General features: G+C 41.7%; 1 protein-coding gene across 2 annotated transcripts; it reads right to left on the reverse strand.

The window, feature by feature from the left end:
* Window positions 1-484: 484 nt before the first annotated feature.
* On the reverse strand, window positions 485-11,680 carry ALG8 (ALG8 alpha-1,3-glucosyltransferase). 2 transcript variants are annotated; one of them, XM_021533858.3, is made up of 13 exons: window positions 11,585-11,680; window positions 10,649-10,727; window positions 9,125-9,318; window positions 7,576-7,685; window positions 6,165-6,232; window positions 5,524-5,650; window positions 4,843-4,946; window positions 4,611-4,731; window positions 4,189-4,328; window positions 3,619-3,758; window positions 2,838-2,935; window positions 2,359-2,431; window positions 485-1,099 (listed from the first exon to the last, which is right to left on the reverse strand). In XM_021533858.3, the coding sequence occupies exons 1-13, from the start codon at window positions 11,662-11,664 to the stop codon at window positions 868-870; spliced, it is 1,566 nt and encodes a 521-aa protein (XP_021389533.3). In that variant the 5' UTR covers window positions 11,665-11,680; the 3' UTR covers window positions 485-867. The 2 variants fall into 2 exon arrangements, with proteins under 2 accessions (XP_021389533.3, XP_085448856.1); XM_085592730.1 differs by lacking the exon at window positions 11,585-11,680 and adding an exon at window positions 11,190-11,283.
* Between the last annotated feature and the right edge of the window lie 1,049 nt (window positions 11,681-12,729).

Below are 12,729 nucleotides of genomic sequence, written 5' to 3' on the forward strand. Positions count from 1 at the left end.
GATGGTTATGTAGAGTTTAAAAGGTATAATTATTTACTGCAAAAATAACTGCTATTCTTTGAGGAACATGATTCCACAGATGCAGAAAACAATCTACCTTTTCCTTAAGTCATTACAGGAACCATGGACACCTGATCTTTTGTTAAGAATTACAGAATTTTACATGACTTACAAATACAGCTAATGCAGCCACATTATCAGGTATGTTCAATAGCATTAAAATACTTTTTAATTTTAGTAGCATGCCTCAATTTGATCATCTGGTCTACAAAAAAAGAGCTACTAGAAGAATATGAAAGCCTATTTGCAAAGTATCTATGAAACAAGGAGATCAACATGACATGGACATATTAAAATTTGGTATTTGAGTGTGCAAGAGTTTGACAAAGCACCTCAGGACAAGTTTCCAGCTACACACTTAGTTGTGTGTGTGTGTCCCTCAAAAGCAGGGTTTAGACAGGAACAGAAATAAGGCAAGAAATACTCAGACAAAAAATACCAACTTTTTAATTTACAAATTCCATAGAACACAGTTACAATGCTCTCCTACACAGCAATCATCCCTTGTAATTCGCCGCAGCAACTTCTATTCAAATACGAACCATAACGGGAGAATCAGGCAGGTTTTCCTCAGGCCAGAAGTCTGGACCTTAAGCTTCAGTTTACCCGCAGCCCTCCCGTCACTGTGACAGAGCTTCTGATCAGAGGTATCCTCGCTGGGCAGCACAGGAGTGTTGGAAGAAGATCGCCCATGTGGCATTGGCACACATACACCGTGTCTCGTCTTGGATGGCCTTGTGACAACCCCTCACCGTGCCAGGAATCCCCTCCAAGGGGTGTCCTGGGACTGGTCCCAGCACTGTGGCTTTACTCAGCCTTTTGTCTGACAGGAATTCTCTCAGTCAAGACAGAGACGTAGAGTTTCAGCCAAGCGTATGTGATTCCCAGAGCACAGTACACTGAGGTCAGCAACAGGGGGACAAAGGGGAAGTGCCGTTTCCAGGGGGTCAGGGGAAATATGATTTCACAGAAGATTTCCAAGGGCACTAGTTGGATGAGGTAGATTGTTTCAAGCCAGTTAAGTAGAGGTTTCTCTCTCCTGCCAGAGAAATAAAAAAAGAGGTACTGTTAAAACATATGTTAACTAAAAATAACTATTCTGTATTTCAGCTATCTCAATGCAAAGAGAATCTCCCATTAGACTGCAATAATGGCTTAAATAGCAAGTTAAGAGTTTCAGTAGGAAAAAAGCAGTGTGATAACCAAGAGTACAGCTCAATGTCCTTATCAAGTTCCAGGATGCCTTGGAAGCCTAAGGAGAAACCTCATCAATTGTTCTGCTTCACCTCACTGGGTTTCAGTGAACAACTGAACAGCCCTTCATACAAAGACTTGTTCCACCAAAGTTGTTCTAGAGCCAAAGAATGGAAATGTCAGATTTTTTTAACCTCTTCCCCAAGCTTTCTGTAGGATGGACTTTTCTGTGATCTATCTCTCTTGCAAAGGACACTGATGGCAGGAGTTTATTGCAGGTAGTTTAAAGGGAATTTCATGTTTTAAAGTGAATTTTCATGGCAACTTAAAAAACTCAGAAACTTGCAAAAGCTCCCTCTCTTAACAAAAACTAAGCTCCTATGAGTTTTTTAGCTAGAGCTCTTGAGACAGAATGACTGAATTCTTAAAGAAAATCACCTACAACAGCAGGTGTCTGAAGTACTGAATACATGTTTACAGCACTTCATTACAGCTCGGGTTTGCCCTGAAAAGTTTGGGAAAGAGAGAAGTGGGGACTGCAGGGGTTATAATGATAAGCACTATCTTTGGCCAAGCGGTAAGAGATCCACAGGCTGTGAAACTACACAGGGTGACTTTGGCAATTCTATGTTCTGCCAACCAAATACTTGTGGTTTTGTTGACCAATTACAGCTTGCAAATGAATGTTATTTACAACCCGTCCTTTCCACACATTAAAATACTAACTACTACTGAAAAAATCCACAGTACAATAAGAGAAACAATCAGCAGACAAATCACTGTTGTAAATACTAGAATACCAAATGAAATCCTCACACGTTACAGCATCACAACTCTATGCTTTAAGAAAGCAAGAGGCAGGTGGGGATCTACAGCCTCCTGGGACTAACTGGGCAGCTGTCACAATTACCAGGATGTGCTGCAATTATCCTAATTTAAGCATTGCCTCCTGAGAACAGAGGCAGCAGCATCTTTTGACTAGTAACATCTTAATTTGACTCTTCAGCATCAGTTTTCTGTGCTGTTTGTCCCTTATGACAATGGCTGTTCCCAACACCAGAAGAAACGTTGTTCCTGGCATTAAGATCAAATTTCTTTAATTACCTGAACAGAGATTTCAATGACGAGAAGCTATAAACAGTAAACAACAGCATAAGCAGTATTTTAATTGGAAGTTCTGAAAAACAAAAAACATTATGTATTTTTAAAATTAATGATAAAAAGCTTTTGCCACATATATATTGTAGTGTCTTTAAATCTTACTAGTCACATTTGCATTATCTGGCTTTATTTTCTCCATACCTACATGTTTTACTGCTTAGGATACCTAAAAATAAGTACAAACATTTACTAAAGCAAACACCAAGCATTTGCAATACACTTGCTTCAACTATCTATAAACATACTGAACACATAAATTATAATTACTATTTGAGAAAGCACTACAAATAAGATTTTCCTTTCCTAAAGAAAACACAAACAACTGGGAAGTGACTAAAGCAAAATGACAAACAAATCAATCAAGACTATTGAGCTCAATGTTGCAAACTGTATAAAAATTAACTAATAGAAGAACATCTTACCTGGTGCTGTGAACAACAATGGAAAAAGTGAGAAATGCCCTGTTGTTGCCAGAATCAAGTAGATGCCAGCATCCTTGGCTCTCTGAATAGACAATAAGCTAAAAACAACAATAATTTGTTATGCTTTTTTCTTTTATCAAAGAAACCTAATTTCAGCAGAAGACTATACAATTGACTGAAGACTCAAGAACAAGTCAAACAGTTTCATAGTAGCCCCATCCCTGCTAACACTGGACCTGTGATGAAGTCTCCTGCTTCCAAACCATTTGGCCTCAGAGATAAAAACACAGGAGAAAAATCAGCCAGGAAACCCTCCCTCAAAAAACAAGACACCCACTGAACAAAACTATCAGCAAGGCCCAGCACAAATCAAGAGCTTGAACATCACTAAATCTCTGAGGAAGGAAAATACAGTTTGTAGCAATACTGGTCAGGCAGCTTATGAACTAAAGCTTCAGTTCTACCCCAGGCAGGCATGAAGCTCTTTTGGAAGAACCTGTGTATTGTTCTGGTCAAGCACAGTGCAGAAGATCCCTCTCCTCAGCTGGCTCATGAGCAATTTATCCAGCAGTTTAAAATGTGAACCACAGCACCCATTGAGGTTTGAACTGTGCCTGAAATTAATTTACTTTAAGTGCACTACACTGTTACAGCTTAAGGCATTCTATGGAAGAGATCCTCTTCTGAAATTTACTGAAAACAAAGTGATTCCCTTTGAGGATTCTTCAACATGTGGCTGCAGGTTCAGTTTGGCCAACTACTTTGTACCAAATTTGCTTACCTTAAAGGCAGAATAGCAAGGAGTATTGCTTTCTCGTGCACGTGCCAGCCAAACATGAAGGAGCTCAATGCACAAAGAACAAGGCACTGTAGAAAGCCTCGGGGCCCTTGAGGTTTAAACCAAAGACAGAAAACAGAGGGCTAGAAACAACAGGCAAAAACAGGACTTCAGTGATAAGTCTGGCAATCCTGAAGACAAGCCATTGTCCAAAGAGATTTCTCAATGCTACTAAACACCACTGCACCCAGGTTGTGCGTGTGTGGCACAAGCGTTATACTGCACTGGAGGAAATCAATCCATTTGGATGTATGAGAAGAGACTGAAGGATTTTTGTTGAAATACCAGGAGGGAAAAGCATACTGAAAGACCACAGCCAACCCCCCACTATTTGTGCTGCATGCAAAAATTGTCTGCCAATCTAAGCCACTAAACACATTTTATCAGTCACTATGTATTAGTAACAATGTATCTGTTGCCCTATAATCAAAATTCATATGAAGTGCATACTATCAATTAAAACATACTAGGGACAAAACAAAAAAATATTCAAAAAATATTAGTTGCTCTTACCAATATAGCTATGAAAGTACAGATTAATGTTGCCAGTGGAGTCACTGAAGGGAGGACAGTGTGCTGAAACTCTTGAACCAGCCCTCCTGTCATGGAGGCTTTAGGGATTTTTGTGCCATCAAGAAAATTGCACTTTAACCCTAAAAATAAAACATAAAAAAGCACAAACTGATAAATGCTAATAAAGAAAACTAAGTAGCTGAACTAAGTACATGGCCAAGTTTTTTCTTTTTTTGAAGGATGGCAGAGGAAAGTGATTGACCTCTGACCTACTGCTGATGCACTGGATTATGTGGACAACCATACAATTTATGGCAATCTGAAAACATAATTTACTGCCTACATTTCAAATGGGGAAGACTAAAGTCGAGAGAGCACTCTATCTGCAAACAGGCACCAAAAAGCAAGATTAACATACTGACCAAGAATTGTCAGTGCTTTATCCATGGCATTATACAAAGCCCAGAAGTTGGGGGCCCAATAGGCATGGCAGAGACCTCGCTTGAAAGGGAAGAGCCGTGAAATTACTTGAGGCAGCTGACCCTACAGAAAACAAGATCAAAGAAATGGCCAATTTAGATGAGACAGGGTTTATATTTTTATAACAAAATTTTCTAACTGTTCAGGGGAATAACATGTGAAAGGGGTTATTACCAATACTAGGAAGGGTCCCAGTGAAAGAGCAGAAACAAGACAGACAATCAGTCCCAGAAGAGTTACATGAAGAAAGCTGAAACTTCTCCACTTCAGGGATCCATCTACAAGAAACAAAGTTTAAGGAAACAGCTGCTGTGGGAAGCACAAAGGGAGACAAAGCATTCTCCATTGATAAGGCTAGCACCTCTCTAAAAGAGGCACACAGCCTTTTATGTCAGTATATTCAGTTTCTTCCTTCAACTGCTGGCATTTCTTTTGCCCACATTGCAGTTCCTGCATTATACAAGCTTTTAATATTTTCCAAATTTACATTCCCTATTCACGTAGGGTGTATCAGGCATGTTTCAGTGCTAAAAAGTGGGGAGAAACTCAAAGAAGGTCTTTGAAATAGTTTCTAATACTGTCTAATTGTTCCATATCCTGAATAGTTCTTATGGCTTCCATGTGCTACCTGCAGCTTGTTCATGTTGATTTTTCTTAACAAAGAATTCTTGCAGGAACTGGAATTGTACAAAACAAATCTATTTCAAAGATCCTTCAAGATCCTAGCAATTCTGCTCTCAAGCAGAATTTTTGTTTGAGATATTTTGTTCCAATTCTATCTGCAGGTCTTGAGTGCTCCCCTAGTTCCAGTGATTAACACAACTTCCCCCAAAAGTGAGGAAAATCCCATCTTACCTGCATTATTTGCAGTAAAGCAGTAGGATCGTAACAAATAAACGCCATACGCTGGGGCCACATATACGTAGATGTGTTTGAAATGCAGAAGAACAGCAAAAAGAAGAGCACCCTCCAAATACCTTTTCTGAAAGAAAACAAAATAAAACCTAAGCTTTTCTCTTTGTAGTCACTTTTAATGATCCTTGGTTGTACTCCTAAGATGATGGGACATTTCTTATAAGTATTAAAATACTTATATTCTTCAAATATACTTCAAATTACAAATTCAGTAGTGTTACATGTAACAGGTATGGACACAGGAACTATCCTGTCACACAATCACCTCTTCACAGCTTCAGAAGTATGTTTTCTAAGGCCTGGTGATTTGGAAGAAAATGCCAAGAAATGATGCCACATTGCTCAGGGGTAACACTGATTATAGCTTTCCTATGGGGAACTGCAATGCTGCAGCATCAGTAAGCAATTATGGTGAGTTTCAAGTTTTTTTCTTCCCCACAAATTCAATAATTAGACATCCAGCTTCACACAGCTCAACATGAAGCCACTATCCTTACCCACAACATGAGCAGCACTATGAATTGAATTAATGCACCCAAAATACACATGGCAACAAATAGACAAGAGTCACTTGGGTTTACCTGACACAGCCGAGCAACAGAGAGAAGCATCAGGCCAAAGAGGAAGCCATTGTACTGGAAGTGAATATCTGAACCCGAGTCAAGGAATAAAGCAGGCTTTCTTTACTAGTATGTGTTCTGGAGAAGACTAAGTTTTGAGAATTAAAATTAAAATAGAATTTAAATCAAGAAAGCAACCTTAAATTCACAGCACATAGACACAAGTCATTATTTAACCTTACCTGTAAGTACTGTCAGACACAAATTACACGAATGCTGGCATATTACCTTGATAAAATGAAACACAACAATCTACACATGTACTGTGCAAATTCTCTAATAGAAAACAAAAAAGGTTAAATATCTGATTTAATTTTTAAGTTATTAGTTTCTGCCACACATTGGTTGATGGATGGTGACAATAGCCCTCACTTTTCTACCACTTATAAGCAGGCAACATACACAAGAACTATGACAGAGAAAATTAAGTCCTTCTTCTAAATGCACACTGTGCTAAGACTGATTTGCAATTTCCAGAGTTATTTTTATATACGATATGGACCTGTTGGAGGGCATTCAGAGAAAGCCAGGAAGATCCTTGGAGGACTGGAGCACCTCTTCCATGGAGACAGGCTGAGATAGTTTGGGTTACTTCAGATTGAAAAAGGGAAGATGCTGGGGAGAACATGTAGCTCCTTTAGAAGATGCTCTAAGAGAGCTGGATAGGGACTTTAGACAAGGGCATGGAGGGCAAGGAGGAATGGTTTTAAACTAAAAGAGGAGAGATTTAGATTGGATAATAGGATGAAATTATTGTGAGAGTGATGAGGAACTGGCACAGGTTGCCCAGAGAAGTTGTGGATGCCTCATCTCTGGAATTGTTCAAGGTCAGGCTGAATGAGGTTTTGAGTAACCTGGTCTAATGGAAGTGTCCCTGCCTAAGGCAGGGGGTTGGAACAAAATGATCTTTAAGGTCCTGTCCAAACCACTTACAATTCCATGATTCTTCTTTAGAAAGACTTCCTAATTCCCATATAAAGTTAAACCAATTGAATACATTCTGAGTCTCAAAACACTTTGCAGATTTTCCTTGCCACAGGACAAACTTGGAACCACACCCAGAACATGGAGCCACTCTGCTAATACTCCTGCAGGTGTGCAGAGGAGGAACAGCCAGCAGGAACAGGCACATTGCTGCCAGACTGGTTGGTCCTCCTCCACTTCTGGAAAATCAGACCAAGGACTGATGAACTTCCATTTTGCCAAATAGTAATTCTAATGAAAACAAAGTTATTTAACTAATCCCAGAAACAACCCCAGCAGTGTTACTTGCTATGACAGCAATAATAATATAGGATTGTGCCACACACTGTAAGAGGTTGTTAAAAAACCAAACAAACCACCACCAACCCACACCGGTTTGAAAGGATACGATCCACAATTAACAACCCAAAATTCCACAAGAGCAGAACAGCAAGAATAAATGTTGGTTTTTCCAGGATATCCTTTGCAGCTCGTTTTCCATTTATACATCTGCAGCACCTAAGCAAGAGCAGAAGAAACAAAAGCTTTAATTCAAACATATAAGCAAAAACATTGTTGATTTTAAGAGTGAAGAGCTGCACTTACTCTGAAGTTAGCCATTTTACCAGGATGCAAGGCAATGATAAAATTCTTGCTAAATTCAACAAAGGCAAACAGTATCATGAACAAAGTCTAATATAAAAAGGAATTTTCAATTTCAATAGCTGTGGTGTGCTCCACATGCTAAAGCTTACACTACATAACAGTCTCAGGTTCAAGACTCCCACTCAGTAACTGTAAAGCTGTCATAACCTTCATTGCTTTCATGAGCAGTGTATTGCTACTTTTGGAAACAAAATAGTGTTGTATTTAAGGTCCTCAGCTGGACATGAACCTCTCTCTGGCTACTTCGGCCTCCTGACATATTATGAGTTATTTCTGTTGGTTAAAAACAACTTATTACTTCTCAGTGTGAAGCAATATGGTTCATATGACTCCTGAAAGCAGTCTTAAATTACATAAAAAAGTTACAGATCATCAGTGTTGAAAGACTATTAGTGCAACCTCCCTGCCATGAGCAGAACACCTTCCACTAGACTGGGTTGCTCAAATCACCATCCAACCTGGCCTTGAATTTTTCCAGGCACAGGGCATATGCCACCTCTCTTGGTGAAATGACCTTGTGCACACACCAGCCCTGAGCCTTCAGCCTCACATTCATACATCTGTGAGTCAAAACAATAAAAGGAAAAGAAGTCACAGTGCAAAGCTAGCTAGCATAAAGAAAGTAAATAAAGGAGCTTAGGCAGTGCTCCAATCAGAGAACTTCCTACCCAGGTCTTGAGCAGAAAGAATAAAATGATGGAAGACTCTTATAACCAAATCATTAAGGTAGGCAACACATTTCTCAGAACAACTCCCCCTCCCCTACTCTTTAGGAGTAAGGTAAAAAATTCTTCAGTCAGGCCGCAATGAAAGCATCCAATCCTAATTACATCAGACTTGGAATAATCAGTTTATCATCAAAAACACTAGAGCAATTTTGCATATTTGATAATACTGCCATTTTGTGACAGATCTCCTTTATGCTTCTAGAAAAAAACAGAGTAATAAGAAAAGTAACAGGAAAAAACCTGTTCTGAGCACACCAGCTGTCCTGCATCTCCTACAAAATGAGTTCAGTGCATAAGCAAACCTAAGTATAACACATGAAACAGCAACTGGTGTCCAAGTGCCTGCAAATCATCACATGTAGTGCAACTGTATCTCCAAGAAAAATGTGCTATCTTGTGTTTAGCAGAATATTTCAAGATTCTCCTTGAACAAGTTCAAGCAACTCTGGCATTTCTCTTCATTTACAAGCTTATTTGTACAAATAGTTATTTGTTGTGTCTACAAAACAAACCCACATACAAAGGACTACCCACTATCCCTAAAATCAGAACATTAAGACTTACTCATGAACTGCATATATGAAGAGGGTATCTGTAAAGATGACAGAAAGCCTTTGGAAGATGATGGTTGCACGACTGGCGTAATTCAAGTTTTCAACGACCAACATCTGGGGGTCAAAGTACTTGGCAATGTGAGAAAGCACATATTCAAACCAAGCAAAAAATGGTGGATAATCCAGGGTCCATTCTGAGGTCGCCTAAAGACAAAATAACAAACCATGCTGTTTGCAGTCCTTCAGTGCAACAAACCAGCTAATGCATTTTCTCTCCGTACCCTCCATGTAACTCCAATCACTCCACAATCTGTAGCCAGCTCTGTGGTGCTTTAAACTGTTCTCCTGCAGTACTGGCAGAGATGTGACATTTCCTGATTAGCAGGAAAAGATTAAAGAGCATCTTGTGCACCTGCACTAACCAGTATATAACTGTTGTCTACAAATAATTTTACAGTAATAGGGTCATTATTACATAATCTCAGTAAAATAACTCAGAGACAGTGTTTGTCTCTATTAGAGCGATCACCAACACAATCAACCTTAGGTAGGCTGAGTCATGACAAACCCAAAGGTGAGTTATCTAGATAAAAATCAATGCATACTACTAATACACCAGCAAAGGCTTCAGCCTCAAAATGACTTTCACTCATCAGCTAACAAGTCTTAACTCTCAAACAACCATATCAAATGGCATTATGTGATCTCTTCCCATAAGGACATTTGTTATGACCTACCAAGAATTAACTCCTTGGCTGTGGAAATAGGAGAGGAAGAGGCATGTACAGAGCAGGTTGGGGTGGGGTATGTTTTTCAGTGAGCATGTTCCCAAATGCTTATGCTGTATTGATGAAAGGCATCCTATGTTCTGGCATAGGGCTAATGCTGACATTATAAAAATCTGTTTGTAAAACAGTCCTTGGATCAGTCCTACAAAGCTCTGACCTTCACAAATCATTTACTTCTAGATGCTTATGTGGAGTAGGAGACACTACAGTATCTATCTATCCCTGTACTCCAGCAGATACCAGGGGACAGATTAAAACCCAATTAGGTAGGCTGAGTCACGACAAACCTAAAGGTGATTCGTCTAGATAAAAATCAATGCATGCTACTAGCACACCAGCAAAGGCTCAAAATTTAAATACAGTAATTGATTTCATAATGGAAAGATGTATATACCCGTCAGCATGACTCACTCTTTATTCTGGTAACTGTGTATCACCAATGAGAAGAACACAGACATCAGCAATTTAAGAGTACAATTCAACTTGCCCTGGTGCTACACAGCATTTCCAATAACCCAAGTGCCTTAATTGCTTTTCCCATTTTGCCTTCATAAGTACTTGCAGCTTCGCCAACTAACTTTCATTTTCTATCTAAATGCTACACAAGGCCAGCAAATTGTGACTGGCACCTTTTTGTCCCACTAATGACAGCTGCCAACCACATCTTCCACCATTCACAAAGTCTGTCATACCCAACGTGCTTGTAATTCATACACAGCTAAAAACCACCCCAAATGTGTCCTTACCTCGTAGTACCACTGAGAGAGGGGCAAGTTGTGGGTGATGGCAAGCCAGTTCCTATGGACTTCGAAATCTGTGGAGTAACTAGAGAAGGTTCATGTTAAGAGTCAGATGTATGCATGCACTAAGGAGGGAGAAAATTCAGAGCACATCACCACATGCAGATTAGAAGGAAGCCACTCAATTTATCAGTTCTAGGACACCACAGCAATCAAGTAACAGAAACAGTAACAATGCTTCTCAAGAACTTTATGCTAAAGATGTATCATAGAATGGTTTGGGTTGGAAGAGACCCTAAAGACCATCTCATATCAACCACCCTTCCACTAGACCAGGTTTCTCAAAGCTCCATCCAACCTGGCCTAGAACACTTCCAGAGACAGGGTATGCAGATTGTCTGGGCAGCCTGTACCAGTGCCTCACCAAGCTCACAGGAAAGATTTTTCTCCTGACGTCTGATCTAAATCTCCCATTTTATTTAGTTTAAAACCATTCCTCCTTGTCCTATGACTGACCATGTAAAAAGCCACTAATACAGGTGCTTACAGGGCAAGAACTATTTATAGCTTGGCTTTTCCGGACAATTAATGCAAAATTCCAAGTTCTAACTGAAGTTTATTAGGAATTTGTTAGGGGGTTTTCTCAGTACAAAAACTTAAAATTATAGAGCATTATTGTTTCAGCACAGTTTCAGTCTTCCCGAACAGCAGCCAGCCGGAACGAGCAAGAAGGGCTTTCAAAGAGGAAAGGAAAGTTGTGCCACGGGGCGGAGGCAGCGCCGCCTCGCTTCCCTCACGAACCCGGGAGCCACATGGACCTTCAGGGCCTCCCTCAGGAGCGCGGCGCCACGCTGCCCGCGCCCGGCCGCCCTCGGGGGTTGGCGGCAGCCCTACACCACCCGCCCGGCCCCGTCCCGTGCGGTGCAGAGGGAAGCTCCTTACTAGGCGGGGATGAGGAGGCACTTGAGGAAGGAGACGCCGAGCGCCAGCGCGCGGAACCAGCCGCGCCCGCCCGCCGCCATGGCGCGCGCGCCCCCCGCCCCGCGCCGGCGCCGCCCCGCGCATGCGCCGCGCCCGCCGCGCCGGTTTGAAGCGCGCGCGCCGGCCGCGCTGGCGGCGCCGCGGGCGGGCCGCGCGTGCGCGGGGAGGGCGGGGCTCCGTGAGGCGCCGGAGCGCGCGGGGGCGGCAGGGAGGGGAGGCAGGCTGGGTGCCAGGAATCCTGTGCCGTGAGGGTGGCGGGGCACCGGCGCAGGAAACGGGTCAGTGATGAGCCCGCACGAACACAGAATGAGAGAACGCCACCAAAAATCAGAGCTGGAGCAAGAGGCGCGAGAAGAATGGACTGAGGGTCTAAAAGCTCAGGGACTTCTTTGTTGAGCATCCCTCTGCGCAGACACCCAGCTTGAGCTGACCTGCTGCTGTGGCGGGCTATTGCCATTTACTTTTAGAAACCCAGCACCTGCGGGTGCTGCGGGGAAGCTCGGGTGGAGCCCTGCCTGGGAGCGAGTGTGGGTGAGCGAGGAGTTGGTTGGTGCCGTGAGGCCACCCGACCTGCCCTGGGCAGAAGCTGCTCTGAAGTACCAGCTCCGCTCCAGGGAGGGGCCACCTCCAACCTGTGTTGCTGGTGTCCGACTCGGCTTCCAAGTACAAAGTGCTCTTTCAGAGGAATAGGCTTAATTTTTAAAAATACCTTCCTGCCAGCCTGGAGAGTTGATGCATACAAGGCTGATGCCTTTTTAGCTTCCTTACAGCAAACCTCCATCTAGCTAAGAATACTGTCTTGTAGGAGCTGCATGGAATCGTGCGGTTAACATGTTCAATTTTTATTTTCCTGTACAGCAGCAGTGTATTATTTGCTCAAGCTCAGGAACTAGAGACAAGTCTAACAAGCAGTAATGCATCAGGGTTTAAGGGTCCTCACTGGAAAAACAAATCCTCTTGCGCATTTATAATTGTTTGAAACATAAATGGACTAATGAATTTTAAATGGTTTTGTTTATTTACAAAGCCTTGTTCATTCAAGGTTTCTACAACTTGGAACCTTCTTGCAATTCCCAGCCACTGAGAGCTCGAGGTAAGCATTACAA

Source organism: Lonchura striata, chromosome 1, assembly GCF_050655825.1.
Source record: "Lonchura striata isolate lonStrDom1 chromosome 1, ASM5065582v1, whole genome shotgun sequence".
NCBI lineage: Eukaryota > Metazoa > Chordata > Aves > Passeriformes > Estrildidae > Lonchura > Lonchura striata.

What these genes read in the sequence shown, in the direction of transcription:
- ALG8 (XM_021533858.3), bottom strand. Translation starts at nt 11,664, where the DNA reads ATGGCGGCGGGCGGGCGCGGCTGGTTCCGCGCGCTGGCGCTCGGCGTC. An exon ending in TGCCTCCTCATCCCCGCCTA is followed by an intron (nt 10,728 to 11,584) that starts GTAAGGAGCTTC and finishes AACCTTCTCTAG; the next exon opens with TTACTCCACAGATTTCGAAG. An exon ending in TGGGACCCTTCCTAGTATTG is followed by an intron (nt 4,732 to 4,842) that starts GTAATAACCCCT and finishes TGTTTTCTGTAG; the next exon opens with GGTCAGCTGCCTCAAGTAAT.